The sequence below is a fragment of the Paramisgurnus dabryanus genome, chromosome 3 (assembly GCF_030506205.2).
Source record: "Paramisgurnus dabryanus chromosome 3, PD_genome_1.1, whole genome shotgun sequence".
In the NCBI taxonomy this organism is placed as follows: domain Eukaryota; kingdom Metazoa; phylum Chordata; class Actinopteri; order Cypriniformes; family Cobitidae; genus Paramisgurnus; species Paramisgurnus dabryanus.
This window is the reverse complement of record NC_133339.1, coordinates 4,584,164-4,601,889: the sequence shown is the minus strand read 5'-3', so window position 1 is coordinate 4,601,889 and position 17,726 is coordinate 4,584,164. Positions and strand designations below refer to the sequence as shown.

Below are 17,726 nucleotides of genomic sequence, written 5' to 3'. Positions count from 1 at the left end.
TCAAATGCTTGCTGACAAGAAGTATCCCATCTATGTCCTAGCTCTTCCTTGGGATCATAATAGAGACGATTGACATCCTTTATCTTCCTTCCCTTCCGTATTGGGGGGTATCGAGCTGTAAGGTTGTTAAGCGGCTTGGCTATTTTAGAGAAGTCCTGAACAAAACTTCTATAATACCCAGCGAATCTGAGAAATGATTTTAGCTCCTTGAGAGTTTGTGGCCTTGGCCAGGTTTATATGGCCTCTATTTTCTCTGGGTCAGTCTCGACACCATGTTCGGAATCAATATGTCCCAAATATCTTCTGGAAAAATGTAAATTTTTCAGGTGAGAGATTCAGACCGTATTCCTTTAAGCGTTTTAGGACCTGCAATAAGAGGTGTTCATGCTCCTCGAGCGTTTCCGAGAAAACTATGAGGTTGTCTAAAAAGACCAACACTTCCTTTCGGTTCAAATCACCCATACAGGGCTCCATGAGCCGCTGAAAGGTACTGGAAGCAATCGTCCCTTGCGGCATCCTATTGAACTCCCAGAATCCTTGAGGGCACACAAAGGCTGTTTTGTGTTTATCCGCCTCCTCCATCTTGATTTGATAATACCCGGACTTTAAATCCAAAACGGAGAACCATTTTGAGCCTGTTAATACAGAAAACACCTCTTTTAGAATGGGAAGTGCGTAGGCGTCTTTTATAGTCTGGGAATTGAGTTTCCGAAAATCAATGCATAGGCGTACTGAATTATCTTTCTACTTCACCAAAACTATCGGGGAAACGAAAGGTGAATCCGATTCACGGATAATTCCAGCAGCCAACAAGTCCTCCAAGTGCTTTTGCACAGCGTCTACATCCTGTGGATGGATGGGCCTTGGTCGATGTTTAAAGGGAGTTTCATCAGTAAGTTTGATACGATGTCTCACCTTATCTGTATGCCCATTGTCCATATCATGCAAGGCAAATACCTCTGGCATCTTGTTCAACAAGCTAGTAATTCTGCTCTTCCACTCCGGTGGTAAGGGGGAATTTCCAAAGTCAAACTTCATCTCTGAACTGCCAGAGTTCATCTGGGCCTCGGAGGTATCATGTCTCGGTTGGGTTTCAATAATGCGCTGGACGGCATGCATCTCAGCAATGACAGCCTTAGGGTGAACAACTATGTCATTCTGGGTCTTATTTCTCACCAACACAGGTAAGCTAAAGGATCGCTTTGCAGGCAAGGTGTAGAGTCCACTGGCTACCAACAATTCACCAGGAATGGAGGATGCTTCAGGCTGTCCCAAAGTTGTTAAGGTTCCCACAGAGCACTGTTTCGCATGAGCAACTCCATCTAGAACAGCTACACTTCCTGCTGACACAACTTTAGATGTAGTCCCTTCCAATGTCACACATCCCAGAATTTCAGTGTTCATCAACTTGTGTCTGACATTCAAAATTTTGAGCACTGCTCAATATCCACTAAAAGCAGGATTGAAGCTCACATAATTCTCTTGAGCATGCTTTGCATAGAGAGCATCAAGGGAATTAGTGCCCACTAGAACTTGAGGAACGTGCATCAAATCAGGGACCACAAGCGCTAATGTAATGACTTCTGCTTTTTCTCCTAAAAACTCTTTAGGGAATGTCAGAGTGAGTTCTACGTAACCCAGGTAAGGAAGTGACTATCCATTTGCTCCTTCTATTTCTAATAGAGACTCAAGTGACTTCAAAGGATGGTTTGATAAGAAGTCTTTGTAAAAGGACAAAGGGATAGTAGTTACTTGAGATCCTGTATCAAGGAGACAATTTACTGGGATTTCTTAAATAAACAACTGAGCAGTACATTTCATGCCTCCAATCCTCTTGACAGTTTCTTTGGTGTGGCTGTATGACAACATTTGCTGGACACTTTCATAGGTTTGTTGGGGCAGGGAATTCCAGCTTCTGTCTCTGTGTGCCCCGCTACAGAGACGCCTTGGAGTTTAACTGTGGGCACTCGACTCTGTGTTTGAGGTCCCACTGGGCTTGTTTCTCTTTCAGTTGGTTTCGTTTGATCTGTACTTTAGTGGGATTTGGCTCATTTTCACAGTTCACAGCAATATGGCCATCTTCTCCGCAATGAAAGCAGTAGCCTGGGTGAGGTCGAGGTAAAGTTAATCCGCTTTCATTGACTGATTTACTCTCCTCTGATCTAATTTGCTTGGATCGTGACATTGTGGTAGGGTTTCTAAACACAGATGGCCTTCCCGGTTGAGATTCACAAGGCTCATAGACAGTTAAGTGGGCCTTTAATTCTGCAATCTGCCTTGCTAATTCTTAGATTTCTCCATGCTCTGAACTTTTGTTTTGAACTTTCCGAGAAACTGTAGCTTCCATAGCTTGAACCTGTGCTCGTAACGCAGTAAGTTCTTTTTGCAACAACGTCACATCCACCTCTACAGAACATCCAGATGAGTATTCACGATGGTGAGTCAATGGTTTTGTGCAGGCAAGTTGAGCATGAATTTCTGATATCTGTTTTCTAGGGGTGGCACGGTTCACAAAACCCTCGGTTCGGTTCGTATCACGGTTCTATGGTCACGGTTCTCGGTTCAGTACGGTTCTTGTTGTTATTTTTTCTTTAAATTTTTAACACTCCAGAAATGTATTATCTTATTAATGTATTAATTATCCATAATTAAGGATACAGTTTTAAAAAAAGTTATATCATGTAATCATGCACAAACTGAATTTGACTTTAAGCACATTATTGGGACCATCCCTGAGGAAAGCCAGGTGAGATTTTGAAACAGCAAGAGGGAAGACATTGATGATTTCAACATGCTTTTCATTTATTTGGCAAAAAAGAGAATGTGTATTGCCATCTACATGAACTTTGTGTGCATTTTTAGCACACAAAGATAACTTGCATTTATTAGAATGCCAACTTCAGTGTAGCTCTTAGATTTATCACTGAGAGGCTGCTTTAATACTGAGAGTTTATGTGGACGAGAGAGAAACATAACCTTTACACATGTAATATTTAAATCCGTCTCTTTTGTCCACTTTTGACCACTTCTGTCCTGATTACTTTGAGGGGAAATTTATGAAATAAGATCGCGCAACTTTCACACGCTAGCAAAATGAAACTACGCGGAAATCAGCCGCTTTAATTTTATCAATGAAAGGCTAAAAATAGCGCTAAAGACGTAAAACAGTACCTCAGATTAGATAAATGGTCGGAGAGAAGGCGATCTCCTGTGGCTGTTCGAGCAGTTCAATCTATTGTTTTATTTCCGCTGTCATCATAGGTAACATGAAATAAAAATATGTTTCCACACACCAAACTTATACGACGCTGGCGCATCCTCCAACTGCGGGCAGACTTCCTTTTCTCTCCCACTTGCCATTTCTATAAGTAACATAACCTGCAGTACTTATACTCCAAACCAGTCACCTCTTCTTTCGCGCGAAAGGGAAACACGCAATCTGAGGTCACATACAGGGCATGAGACTACATTGCGCATGCCATGAACCGTTGAACCGTGCGGTACACACGCGCTCCGAACCGAGACAAGCGAACCGAACGGTTCGGATTTTTTTCATGGACCGTGCCACCCCTACTGTTTTCTCATAGAGTCTGTTACAGGAGATGCTTCGCCGACTACCTCATGTGAGTGAGCAGACAACTGATGAGCAGCAGTCCGTAACTTGGAAGGGGCTGGGCCTTGTTTAGTTATCCCAAAATGACTCCTCATTCGATCTTCCTTTGAAGCCTGCCTGTCTTCCTCTGTTCTTACAGATACTACTAATCCTGCAAAGGAAGGTGGGTTGTTCTTTCTTCTTTCCAGCTGGAGGTTGGCAATTAAGCTGCTATCCCAACATCCTCGACAAAACTGCTTTAGCAAGTAGCGATTGTGCTCACTTTCAGCAATGCCACCTCTTCTCACTGTGGAAATATCACTTGCAATCTATGTAAATAGCTGGAGGGCCTTTCTCCCTGATTCTGCAGCATTGTCATGAATTTTGCCAATAATTCCTCTCCATCTTCAACAGAACCGCAGACTGACTGTAACAGCTCTAAATACATCAAGGGTGATGATTGTGGACTAATGTGTTTGATTACATCTGCCGCAGGTGGAAGTAAGCTGTCTAGAATTCTTCTTGTACGGGACAAGTCTGAGAAAGAGGGATCATCGAGCAAGAATTCTACATTAGCTCTCCATGTTTCAAAGTCAGGTTCATTTGGTGGACGTGGGATTTTTCCAGAGAAAGATCTAAGCCGTAGGGAAGAATGCTGGGCTGTCATATCACTCGTCCTTACCACATGTTCGACCACAACTCTTTGCACCGCAGGAGGATCTATTATATCCATGGTCAGAGATTGGCGTGGCAATCCTGTGGCTGAGGGGCTACTGACTCTACCGCACCTAGTGTGGGTATTCTCCTTGGACAGGTTTTGAATTTTCATATGTTCAGCATTCAGCATTGGGGAAACACTAGGTAAGGGTGTCATATCTCTGTGGTCTCTCATTCTCTGTGACGTAGCAGGTGACCCTTGGTCATTTGACAAACTGGCAACACTAAGCCCTCGAGTTTGAGAGTCTGCTACAGGGCACTCTGCTACGGTCTCTACTACCGTAAACTGAGGTATGTATTGAGAATAGTACAAATAAAAGTAAAATAATAGTTTCAAATAAATAAAATTACCCTAAATAAAACAACAATAAAACTCTTTGTACCTCAATTCACTTTTTTCAGATTTCAGAAAATAACAAGTGCAAAATTCAAACCAGAGTTATTTCAACCATAAATTCAACACAGTATAAAAAAAGACACAGTAATTCAAAAAAATGTACAATAGTTCAATGAAATGTAATTAGATCAGTGTAAACCCTTTTTTCAGTTCTCAGTCCTTTAGGTAGTCCATAAAGATGAATTGGGTGTGTTATCTGTCTATGGGAAGACAGAATCCATCCAGTGAAAGAAGAAAGTGTGTTTCAGTGTCCTACCATATATGTAGTGTTCAGATGTGCAAAACAGTTTTCCTATCTATCACAGAAAATCCAAGTAAGACTCGGGGACGGCTCGCCAGTCCAAACCCTCATAAAACTCACAGAAGGCTGGGACAAATCCAGAAAACATCAACGGCTCCAGCATCAGCACATGGAAAGATAAAGGGAACAAACAAAAACACACAAACAAAAAACCTGGCCAAGGAGATCGACAAAATCACAGAACACTCCAGAATGACTCGGATGTAACTCGACTCCTTTAACTCAGTTTCTTTTACCTTCAATCCATACTCAAAACGGGTTTAAGCACAATATTTCTCCATATTATTTCTCTTTTCTCTAGTATTTTCACCCACAGCGTTCACATGTAGCGTGCACACGGGAGAGAGCTGCTTCTCCAACTGAACGCACATTTTACGCGAAACCCGGAAGTGAGCTTCTCCATCGTGTAACACTTTATATTCTGATTGGTTCTACTCACATTTAAGACTCAACTCTATTGGCTACATTACGAACCAACTAAAAGTACATATTTTTTAAACTCACATTTTCTTTTTCATAATTGATCTTTACAAATCAATTTAAAAAGGTTTTAAAGGGAATTAACCATAAAAATAAAATATATGATTTTCATATATTTAGCTGCCTCTCTAGTAACCTTGGTTACACTAGCAAATAACAGCAGCACATACAGTAGGGGACAAAAGTGATGTCCAGAGGAGATATTTGCAGATCATTTACATTTAATGACCTTACAGGTTTGATTTAACTATCCAAATATAAAAGTTTGGTATAAATTATAAAAAACAACTTTGCTTAAGTATTTAATTTAAATAAATATTTGGCAAAAGAGGCAAACTACAGAGTACTGTATCAGTCTATGTTATTTCTAAAAAGCTAAAAATACATAAAAAAAACCTGATAAGAAATAAACCAGACTAGAATGTAATATTTTGTTGATCCTCTCTTCTCTTTGATAAAATGTCATTCTTATGGGCATTGACTCAATAAGCTTTGCTCATCTGTCATATGTCAATTTTGATAAGCCTTATAAACTCTTCTACAAGCCGAGCTTTAGTTTAGACTGAGAGCACAACTACACAAATTTTTTTAAAACATCTTTAATTATATTTGTATAAATGGCAAAGACAACAATTGTCTTCTGTCAGATATCACTGCTGGCTACTACTCTATATATATATATAAAATACATTTTTAAACACAATCATATTGTTTTATAAACGCTTTGACAAACAAGTGTAGCGTCTCATACCTCAGTTGTGAGATGTATGGCAGACAGTGAAGTAAACTCATCACTTGACTCTCATCATCTGTGCAGTCTCTCAGCTTTACTGGTTTCTTCTCTGTTTGGAGCTTCAACACTTCCAGGAGGATGGAGGTCTTTCTCTCTGAGAGATTTATGATCCAGACATCAGGTGCTGACTGTTTATAAAATGACTGTAATACTGGAAGTAAACTCCTGCCTGTTTGAGTCTCATAGTCCTTCACATCTGAGTAAAGATCCAGCAGGAAATCACTCTGTTTCATTTCAGACTCATATTCCTCATGATAAGGGAAGGTTCTGTAACTGCACACAGATGACAGCTGAGTAATGAAATTTGTTCCTGTATTGATGTCATTATTTACAGCTGCATCACAGATCCTCAGCAGAAACCTCACTGTAGACATTCGTTGTGTCTCATCATAACTGCCGTAAAACCTGATGAAATACAGAAAACCAAACAACTTTTTTATTTGTGATAACACACAGCATGCATGCAATTATACAGCACAGCAAATAACAGCAACACATACAGTAGGGGACATAAGTGATGTTTAAACAACATTTACATTTAATGACCTTGCAAGTTTGATTTAACTGTCCAAATATAAAAGAAACTCAGCTTAGTTATTTTAATAGTCCTGCCCCATGTGTCTTTGTTTGTAATCATCAGTCGTGTGTATTTCTTTCCTGCCTTAGTTTTAGTATGTGATCGTCACTGTCTTGTGTAAATGCTTGCCTGTTTAGGTTCCCTTTCAGTCGGTCACTACGACGTCACGTCGTGACCGACGAATTGGGAACTCGCTTAGAGGACCAATCTGCTTCGAATACTACTAAAACGCCAATGAACTTGGCATTGAGATATTTGCATAATGCTGGCGCCGCCCCGCCAGGTGCGTATATAAGCAGCAGGTGCAAATAGGGAAATTAGCTTTTTATCTCTTCGAAAGCCGGCAGTATCTGCTACTGAGAAGCTACTCTACTCTGGTGGGATTCGATTGCTGAAGTTGGTTGGACTAGCAGTACCACAGCGGACGCTTCGCTTAATTCCACGACTCTACATCTTTTATTGTTTTGAGTTTAGTGTGTGCGTTGCCTTCCTGTGCGCTCATCAACTAAGCAGTGAATTTCCCTAAAAGAGTGATACGAGAGAGCTTTGTGCCTTGTTAAAGGCAGCCACTCTCTCGTATATCCGGACATCAGCGTCCTTTTCAGGATGGCTTTTCGTCCGTGCGATCTTGGGTGCGGCAAATACATGGGTCCGAAGGACGGTCACGAGCGTTGTCTTTCGTGTTTGGGCATCGAGCACGCAGAGGCAGCGTTCGCTGGGGGTAAGTGTTCTCACTGCGAGAACATGTCCCTTGTGGATTTGCGCAGACGGTTGTCTTTCCTCCGGGAAAAACGCAACCCTCGTCATGCGAGTGCTGAACGCCGCCACGGTGCGGCTGTGAAGCTCTCAAAGGACGACCTGCGCATCACTGTGCTGAGCCGAGCGGGGTATTCGTCCTCAGGCTCTCAGCCTCCTCATCCACAGCCGGTTGATGTGCCGATGGAGACTTCAGCGTCGTGTTCTACGATGTCTCTAGAATCCATCGTGCCGCCCTCCGGGTCCACCGACGCCGCAGCATCCGAGGGTGGGCCTCCTCCCCCTGACGTGGACCCCGACGCCCTTCCTCCCTCTGGTCGGGTTGGGACGCCGGAGTTCGATCCAGAGATGGTGGCCGTGCTCGCTCGAGCGGCGGAGACCGTAGGGTTAGAGTGGGTTCCCCCCCCTCAGCCCGAACCGTCCCGCCTGGATGATTGGTTCTTTGGAGCTGCCCGGGTTTCACAACCCTCTCCACCGGTGCCTTTCTTCCCCGAGGTGCACGAGGAGCTGACTAGAACCTGGAAGTCGCCGTTTTCCATGAGATTACGGCCGTTTCAGCCCTCCCCCCTCACCTCCCTCACCAGCGGAGCCGCTAAGGGTTACACGGGGATCCCTCCTGTGGAGCGCGCGGTCGCGATGCAGCTGTGTCCGGCTAACGCTCCCTCTTGGAAGGACCGCCCAACCCTCCCCTCTCGTGCCTGCAGACAGTCCTCCGGTTTAACGGGCGCTGCCCACCAGGCATGTGGAGAGGCGGCTTCAGCCCTGCACGCTATGGCGTTGCTGCAGGTTCACCAAGCGAAGGCCTTGAGGGATCTGCACGAGGGAGGCCACGACTCGCCTGTCCTTTCGGAGCTCCGGGCTGCCACTGATCTGGCTCTTCGCGCTACGAAGGTGACAGCGCAGGCAATTGGTCGTGCCATGTCCACGATGGTGGTCCAGGAACGCCACTTATGGCTATGTCTGGCGGACATGTCGGATGCGGAGAAGAACAAGTTCTTGGACGCTCCAGTGTCCCAGGCTGGCCTTTTCGGTGAGTCGGTGGAGTCCTTCGCCCAGCAGTTCTCCGCCGCCCAGAAGCAGACAGAGGCGATCGCTCAGATCATGCCCCGGCGCAAGCGACCTGCATCTCGCCCTCCAGCGCCGGCGGGCCCGTCTGCTCCTCGCCGAGGGCGCCCTGCGGCGGCTGCCTCCGCCCCCCCCACTAGAACATCTTCCAGGCCACGGAGGGGGAACAGCCGTCGACAGCCCACCCCGCCGCCAACGGGCGACCTGGATTTGGATGGGATCACTCTACGGGAGACGGTGATGGCATCGCTCCCTCCACCGGTAGAGGGCCGGGTGGAGAATCTTTGGTTTCGTTTTGTTTCTGTTCCGCCGGCTTCTCAGCCGGCACCCACAAAACCACAAAAAGAGTGCATTCCTATTCCTTCTCCAGGTCTCCAGAGGATCGAGAGAGATGTGAGCGGGCATTTACATGCTCTTCCTCCCTCTCCTCTATCGCCAGCGGGTGTTCTGAGGAGTTCCAGCTCTCCGCTGAGGAGACGGGACCACCAGCACCCTCCTCGGAGTCTGTGCTCTCCGCTGAGGAGACCAGACGACCGTCACCCTCAGCGGGCTCAGGTCAGTGTCACACACACACATACTGTAGATACTTATGCTGTCCCAGCAGACGTACCGGCAGTACCACCTGTCCCGCTCAGCCGCCCCACCGCGGGTACCCCGACAGTGCCGTTAATTCCCCTCGTACGGTCCCTGGGGGCGTGGCTTCAGCTTCCCAGCCCGTCTCGTTGGGTTTTACGCACTGTTCGCCTCGGTTACGAAATTCAATTCATCCGGCACACACCCAAATTCTCGGGCATTCGTTTCACCACGGTGAAAGCGTCCGATGCACACGTACTGCGTGCAGAGGTCGAAGTCCTGCTGGCGAAGGACGCGATCGAGCCGGTCCCTCCAACCGAGATGAGGTCGGGCTTCTACAGCCCGTATTTTATAGTACCCAAAAAAGGCGGTGGGTTGCGACCGATCTTGGATTTGCGCGTTCTGAACAAATCTCTGCAGAAGAGGTCTTTCAGGATGATAACACCGAAGCAAATATTCAATTCAATTCGCCCCCAAGATTGGTTTGCGGCAATAGACCTGAAAGACGCGTACTTTCATGTGTCCATTATCCCTCGTCACAGACCGTTTCTCCGGTTTGCATTCGAGGGACGGGCATACCAGTACAAAGTTTTACCGTTCGGGCTATCCCTCTCTCCCCGTGTGTTCACGAAAGTAGTGGAGGCGGCGTTAAAACCCCTCAGAGAGAGCGGCGTTCGCATATTGGCTTACCTCGACGATTGGCTTATAATAGCGCATTCTCGACGGACGCTGTGCGAGCACAGAGATTTAACGCTTCGGCATCTCGCCCGTTTGGGTCTTCGGGTCAACTGGGAAAAGAGCAGACTCTGCCCCACGCAGAGGATCTCTTTTCCCGGGATGGACTCGATCGATGTATCGGCGCGTTTGACAGAAGAGCGCGTCCAGTCAATTCTGACTTGCCTCGGTTCATTCCGAGGGAAGAATGCGGTCCCGCTGAAACAATTTCAAAAGGTCCTGGGGCATATGGCAGCAGCAGCGGCCGTGACACCGCTCGGACTGCTCCATATGAGACCGCTTCAGCGTTGGCTTCACGATCGAGTCCCGAGGAGAGCGTGGCGCGCCGGCATCCATCGTGTAACCATTACACCTGCGTGTCGCCTAACATTCCCCCCGTGGTCGGACCCCGCGTTTCTCAGGTCCGGTGTGTCCATGAGACAGATCGCTCAGCATGCTGTTGTACACACAGATGCGTCCGACACGGGCTGGGGTGCCACGTACGACGAGCTTACAGCTTCAGGGGTGTGGACAGCACCCCAGTTGCATTGGCACATCAATTGCCGAGAGTTGTGGGCAGTATATCTGGGACTTGTACGCTTCGCTACGGAGCTGCGAGGGAAGGATGTACTAGTACGCACCGACAACACTGCGACCGTTGCGTATATCAACCGTCAAGGCGGTTTGCGCTCCCGTCACCTGTCGCATCTCGCTCGTCATCTCCTCCTTTGGAGTCAGAAGCATCTGAGGTCCCTTCGTGCCATTCACATTCCGGGCTCGCTCAATACAGCGGCGGACGCGCTTTCTCGAGCTGCGCGCCCCGGCGAATGGCGACTCCACCCCCAGACGGTCCAGCTAATTTGGAAGAAGTTCGGTCGTGCGCAGATAGACCTGTTTGCGTCGCCGGACGATACCCACTGTCGCCTGTTTTATTCACTAACCGAGGGCAGCCTCGGCGTGGACGCATTGGCAAACAGCTGGCCTCGGGGGATGCGCAAATACGCATTCCCCCCAGTGAGCTTAATCGCGCAGACACTGTGCAAAGTCAGGCAGGACGAGGAGAGCCTTTTACTGATCGCCCCATATTGGACGAGCAAGAATTGGTTTCCAGAGTTAATGCTCCTCGCGACAGCCCCTCCCTGGCGGATTCCCCTGAGGAAGGACCTTCTTTCTCAAGGAGGGGGCACATTATGGCACCCGCGCCCCGACCTGTGGGATCTCCATGTGTGGTCGTTGAGCGCGCGCAAGGTTTAGGTGATTTACCGCAAACGGTATCTAACACAATCGACGCGGCTCGAGCTCCGTCCACAAGACGGGCTTACGCGTTTAAATGGAACCTTTACGTCACCTGGTGCTCTTCGCAACGCGAGGACCCCAGAGAATGCCCTATTAACATCGTGCTTTTATATCTTCAACATAGGTTAGACGGTAGGCTGTCACCCTCCACCATTAAAGTTGATATCGCTGCTATTTCTGCTCATCACTCACTTATCAACGGCAGAACAGTTGGCCAGCATGATTTGGTTATTAGATTTTTAAGAGGCGCTCGTAGGCTAAACCCCTCGCGCCCTCCTTCTATTCCTCCCTGGGACCTGTCCATGGTGCTGAAAGCCCTTCAGGCCCCCCCGTTCGAGCCTTTGCAGTCTGCGAGTCTGAAGCTTTTATCAATGAAAGCTCTGACCCTGCTAGCATTGGCCTCAGTGAAGAGAGTAGGGGATTTACATGCATTCTCTGTTGACGACTCGTGCCTTCAGTTTGGTCCTGCTGCCTCAAGCGTAACATTGAGGCCCAGACCAGGCTACGTGCCCAAAGTTCCCACCACTCCTTTCAGAGACCAGGTGGTGAGCTTGCAAGCGCTGCCTCCGGAGGACGCAGACCCAACCATGGCTTTGTTGTGCCCCGTACGCGCACTGCGACTCTACGTGGATCGCACGCAAAGCCTCAGGACCTCAGACCAGCTCTTTGTTTGTTATGGTGGCCAGCAGAAAGGGAAAGCTGTCACTAAGCAAAGGATGTCTCATTGGATAGTTGATACTATCGCCCTGGCTTATAATCTTCAGGGTATTCCTTGCCCCTTTAATTTGAGAGTGCACTCCACACGGAGCGTTGCCTCATCTTGGGCTCTAGCTCGTGGTTCCTCGCTAACAGACATCTGTAGAGCTGCTGGTTGGGCGACACCTAATACGTTCATTAGATTTTACAGTGTTCGTATCGAGCCTGTATCCTCTCGTGTTCTTTCCTCACCAGGGAGGGCACGGAGAGCAGACTCGCACGTCGGCTTGCAGCCTCCAACTGATGCTTCATAACTGTGTCAGTATGGAAGGCCTTCAGAGCAAAGATGCGTAATGGTTTGAATTGCTCTTCCTCCGCTGCCTTGGCAGCCTTTGTTGCGGAGCATTGGCTGTCAGCCTTTCACTAGCTGTATCCTCGCGAACCTACGTGTCTGGCTCGGGCTCCACATTGTGTCCCACCGGGTTCCTTTGTGAGTATTTTTCCGTGGGGTTAATCCTACCAGCCCACGTTTCCCTTAGCAGAGCACTGCTTTGCTTACACAGCCACGGCTGTCTTTATTCTTCAACTACGGTTGACTTTCGCCCACCATTAGCCCTTAAGACGGGTGGTGGCTTCCGCAGCGTTCCTATCCCGCTCAGGTAGGGCGCTTCCCAGTCGCTGGCACTTCTGTGGGGTTAAAGGAACATCTAGTGCCCGGCCTTCTGCCTTAAAACCTATCTCCTCCTCCTTAAATGGAACCGGAGGGCTTTTACGCAGTCACTGGAAGAGGTCAGCCCCTAGTGGCGTTTTGGTAGGGATTCCCAATTCGTCGGTCACGACGTGACGTCGTAGTGACCGACTGAAAGGGAACGTCTCGGTTACGGATGTAACCCTCGTTCCCTGAAGGAGGGAACGGAGACGTCACGTCCCGTCGCCACAGGTGCTGCCACCTGCTGTTACGGCCGGTCACACTTTCCGGCTTTCTCAGCGAAAAAGAAGCTAATTTCCCTATTTGCACCTGCTGCTTATATACGCACCTGGCGGGGCGGCGCCAGCATTATGCAAATATCTCAATGCCAAGTTCATTGGCGTTTTAGTAGTATTCGAAGCAGATTGGTCCTCTAAGCGAGTTCCCAATTCGTCGGTCACGACGTGACGTCTCCGTTCCCTCCTTCAGGGAACGAGGGTTACATCCGTAACCGAGACGTTTTGTGTGAACCCATGCCTGTCATTGTTGTTATTCTCTGCCAGTCTTCTTGTTTATTGTTTTATTATTAGTGAATATAATTTAATTTAATGTTTCTCCTCGTCTTTCTCCGTACACATCTGTGACAGGTTTTTAATGATACAATATTTGGCAAAAGACACAAACTGCAGAAGTATCCGGGAATATGGGTTTAATTCCATAAAGCTCACAAAATACAGAAAACCAAAAGCTCATAGGAAAAAAACATACAATGTCGATGACTTCAATGTAATATTTTGTTGATCCTCTCTTGCTTTGATTCATAAAATGCAATGGCGTAAATTTCATCTAACAGTGGGGGGAGAATCAAATTTCTAAAGAGCAATTTTTGAAGGGGACACAAATAATGCAGCCAGAATTGTACTTGTAAGGATAAATGTACACAGAGGACAGCCTAATTTTTTTCTTTAAAATCATTATTTCCCCAGGTTTTAAGCTTAAAATCATGGGCATTGCCTATAAAGCTTTCATGATGTGTACTATGTACATTTTGGTAAGCCATTTAAATTCATCCCAAAGCCAAAGGTGAGCTTCAGTTTACACTCCAAGCACAACTACACATGAGACATATAAAACTTTTCAAATACATCAATTGATCTCTGTCAGATATCACTGCTGGCTAGTACTCTATATGTAACATTCATTTTAAAACATATTTATAATGTCTTATAATTGTTTTGAGCTTCAATTGTACACTGTCAGAAATAGGGGTACAGTAGGGGTCCATTTCTGTCCCCCAAGGTACAATCTACACAAAAGTACACTGTTAACGATTTCCCTGTATTTTTACAGTACGGTACTGGCAGCACGGTTGCCAGTAAGTTACTGTATTTTGGTTTTACAGTACTGTACTGTAATACCATTTTACAGTACACAGACTAGTACTGTATAGTTACAAAGCAGTACTGTACTGTAATTTTACAATATTTTATTACAGTAGTAATTTACTGTAATGTCTATATTGACCCATAAATACTATTTATTACTTATTACAGTTAATACAATAATATTATATATAATAGCTAGATATTTAGGTTTAAATCTATAGTTCTTAATATGGTAAAAATGCTACATTAAAACATAATGAATTAAAAGGCAATCCAAGCAATGTATGTATCAAAATTTTATTTAAAAAAAACATTTAATTGAAACAAAACATATTTAAAACAAGATTTTAAACAATAATAAACATATAAACAAGTTAAATAAAATAAAATCAACAAGTATAAACAAGTTTGGAGACCCCTGCTGTAACATATTTAACTCTGGCAAATAGAACACTGGTCCATAGTTTGAGGTTTTCAGTTTAAAGTCCATCATCGACTAAAAGGTAACATTTCACTGTGGTAAAAAGAACACTGGCCCATAGTTTTAAATATTCTACTTGAATTTCATTTAACACTAAAAATAAATGCATTAAACTGTGGCAGACAGACCACAGTGGCCTTTACTTTGAAGTCGTCCATTCGAACTCAATCAGGGACTGCATGAAGCTGTTCACATGGGGGTTAATGGCCACAGCTTTTCTCTGCACCAAGTTCCTTGTCTATTTGCTTGCTCCTTGTCTGGATGTGCACTTTTTCCCATCTTTGGAATTAATTCTATCCAGAAACCTGTTAGAAATATCATAAACATTAAGTCAACAAATATAAGATAGAAAAAGATTCTTAAAAAATTAAACTCAGCCTTGAATTTACTCCTATTCTGAAACCTTTTGCTCTTATTCTACTGTTCCACACCTAATTACATTAAAATACAGAAGATTCACTTACCGCTGAACAAACTCTTTCCTCAATGGACAGCATCCACCTGGATCATGTCATGATTGAATGTCCTGAACAGAAAGTACAATTGTTACTGATTTGGACTCAACTTTTTATTCTGAAAACAAAATCTTTTGTCAATAAAGTCCAGGGACACCTCGCTAAATAAATACAATTATTAAATTTCTTATAACCAAAGTCTGAATATTTCTGTTTGTATATTTCTACATGGCAAACTAAGACAATTGTGTACATGTTGTGTATGGTCGTGTTACAGTGTTGTGTGTGGGAATTGTGAATGAGTGTATACATGGGTATTTAAAGAAGCTGTAGTGGTAAAGTACAAACTTACCGAACATAATGTGCTTGGGTGTGTCTGGTGTCACCCGTTGTGCCTCCACATCTGCCTTAACTCCTGAAAAGTGCAAGGACACTCATGTAAACTACAAATAAAAAGTGATCAGCACATTCCTGTGTACTTTTACATGTGACGTGAAAGCATTTAATATTGCAGTCGAAAAAATACATGACTTGTAACTGTACATCATGTACTTGCCTGGTGCCTTTAAAGATGATCCATCTTACCCAATCCAGCTTACAAGCAATGGTAAGACTGTAAAAAATACAAATGTTACAAAATCTGTTAGCCATAGAAATAAGTAGACATTGTAAAGGAAATGGAAAAAGAAAATTTAGTAATACTTTACTACAATAGTTTATTCCTTAACATTTGGTAATGCCTTAGCTAATATGAACTAACAATGAACAATATATTATACAACATTAATAATATTTGATAATGTTCATTGTGCAGAGACAAAGTGATTGATTTAAAAATGTATTAAGTGTTTAAATCTAATATCATGTTATGCTAACAAATCAAACCTTTCTGTAAGTGTTTAGTCAGTTGTAAAACAAATATATATATATTAGTTGTTAAATTATATATTATATATAAATATCTAAATAAGTCTTTTTTTTATTATTATTCTATAACATCTTGTCTACAGAAAATATCTGAAAATGTCTCGTTTAGTGCAGAAAATAGCTATTTATAGTGACAAGGTAAAAAGACTTCCCCTAATGTTTAACCCGGACCGGCTGCGGTGTAACACGCTATTTCACGCAAAGTTTTTTAAGTTAGTAGCTAGCTGCTCACTTTAAAGATAAACATGATCGCCTAAATCTGAGCAATCCTGGTGATGCCAGTTTCCTACACGATGTTATAATGGACTATTTTACATCCAGAGATGAAGGATCAGATGACAGAGACGAGAAGACAAAGGTACGTAAATGCGGAGCCCATTCTCTTTTCGTGCATTGATTTGATGTGTTTTGGAAACTTATATACTGCATGTAATGCATCTGAAGTGGTGGAAACAATATGCCATAAAAATGTATTGGACAACTTACTGGACGTGTAAAACGCTTTAGAGAAGATATTCTCTGCTTTTGCTGATATACCGTAACGTTAATATAATAACAACAACAATAAGCGCGGCAATCCCTTACGTTCATCTGATATTAAGATGAGCCCAGGTCTGAATGATATTTGGTCGAAGTTAAAGCTGCGATGAGTTCGATGTATGTATCCAGTTAAATATGAGGTTTCTTGTTTTTACTTCTGTGGAGGAGTTCGGTACTACAGTATGCTGTGTACGGCGTGTCAAGTCCTGACTGTTTACAACCACCACGAGTCAGCCTTGCCAAACAGTCAAACTTAATACTTTTCTCTGACGCTAACTGAACGGATGAAACGCCGAGATAAACGACCATTATGCTGGGACCGCAAGACCGCGCTGGCGGGTTGTCTTTGTCCATTTCGTTAAAAATATTCATTGTCACCACACTTTCAACACAATATAAACTCACCAAAACCCTCATAATTTAGTTAAAACAACCATATATTCATTAATAAAGGTGTAAAGCGAGTTAAAGCAGCGGTAGACATCTGTGTGTAAGCTTACTTTCTGAGGGAGATTGAAACTTTGTTGGCGACCGTTTTTCTCTCTCATTGCACGTTTAAAACAATATTGTGACAAACTATTGACAACATTCTTAAACTAAAAATTAAGTTTTCATGAAACAGAAATATTTCAAACTTACCGAACTGCCAGAAATCAATCGTCCTCCTTCAGCTGCAGCCAGGAGTTGTGCTCTCTCTCCCTCTGTGTGATTTGACGTTGGCGCACTTTCTCTGATTATTGCAAGTACACCTGGCACATTACAGCAATGGCTACAGCAAGGTTACATCAAGACCAAAATATACTGTAAAATTTTCCCGCTCAAACAAATTTACCCAGAATGCATTATGAACTGCAGTACTGTACTGTAATGTACACATACAGTATAGTACTGTGGATTTTTACAGTAATGTACTGCTAAATCTACAGCGACATCTAACAGTGTACCCCATAGGGCTCATTATTGGACCTCAAGGTACATGTATGCACCTTTTTGAGGGTCAAAAAAGGTACATATTTGTTCCCAAGCATTAAAAGGTACATATATGCACCATTTATTTTAAAGGATAAGGTACAATGTTAAGAGACAGCCTCTTGCCATTTTTTTTATTTGTTGTTCTAGACAACTGCTGTAAATCTTGTCAATAAAGTAAGTAACCATTGTGTCAATTTTTGTTTCCTTTAGTTGGGCACATGGGTCTTGAAGTAGTGTTAGTTTTCTTCTGTTCATTGACAGTGTGTTTAATTTTAAATTTTAATGAAAAAAAGTTTATTTCAATTCATAAAAACTGTGCTA

The 17,726-nt window shown here is 44.3% G+C and overlaps 1 protein-coding gene and 1 long non-coding RNA gene across 7 annotated transcripts in view; both read right to left on the bottom strand.

Annotated features, from left to right (window-relative positions):
* LOC135734156 (uncharacterized) overlaps positions 1 to 17,726 on the bottom strand; it is an 81,146-nt gene that overhangs the window by 33,970 nt on the left and 29,450 nt on the right. For all 6 annotated transcript variants that reach the window (XM_065253044.1, XM_065253041.1, XM_065253043.1 and 3 more), the window contains exon 12: positions 6,239 to 6,685. In XM_065253044.1, coding sequence (XP_065109116.1) covers positions 6,239 to 6,685 — 447 coding nt within the window. The remainder of the gene's footprint in view (positions 1 to 6,238; positions 6,686 to 17,726) is intronic.
* Positions 14,320 to 17,364, bottom strand: LOC135734188 (uncharacterized). Its single transcript, XR_012336428.1, has 5 exons — positions 17,073 to 17,364; positions 15,523 to 15,579; positions 15,319 to 15,381; positions 14,976 to 15,037; positions 14,320 to 14,816 (listed from the first exon to the last, which is right to left on the bottom strand). It is a non-coding gene; the product is annotated as an uncharacterized lncRNA (long non-coding RNA).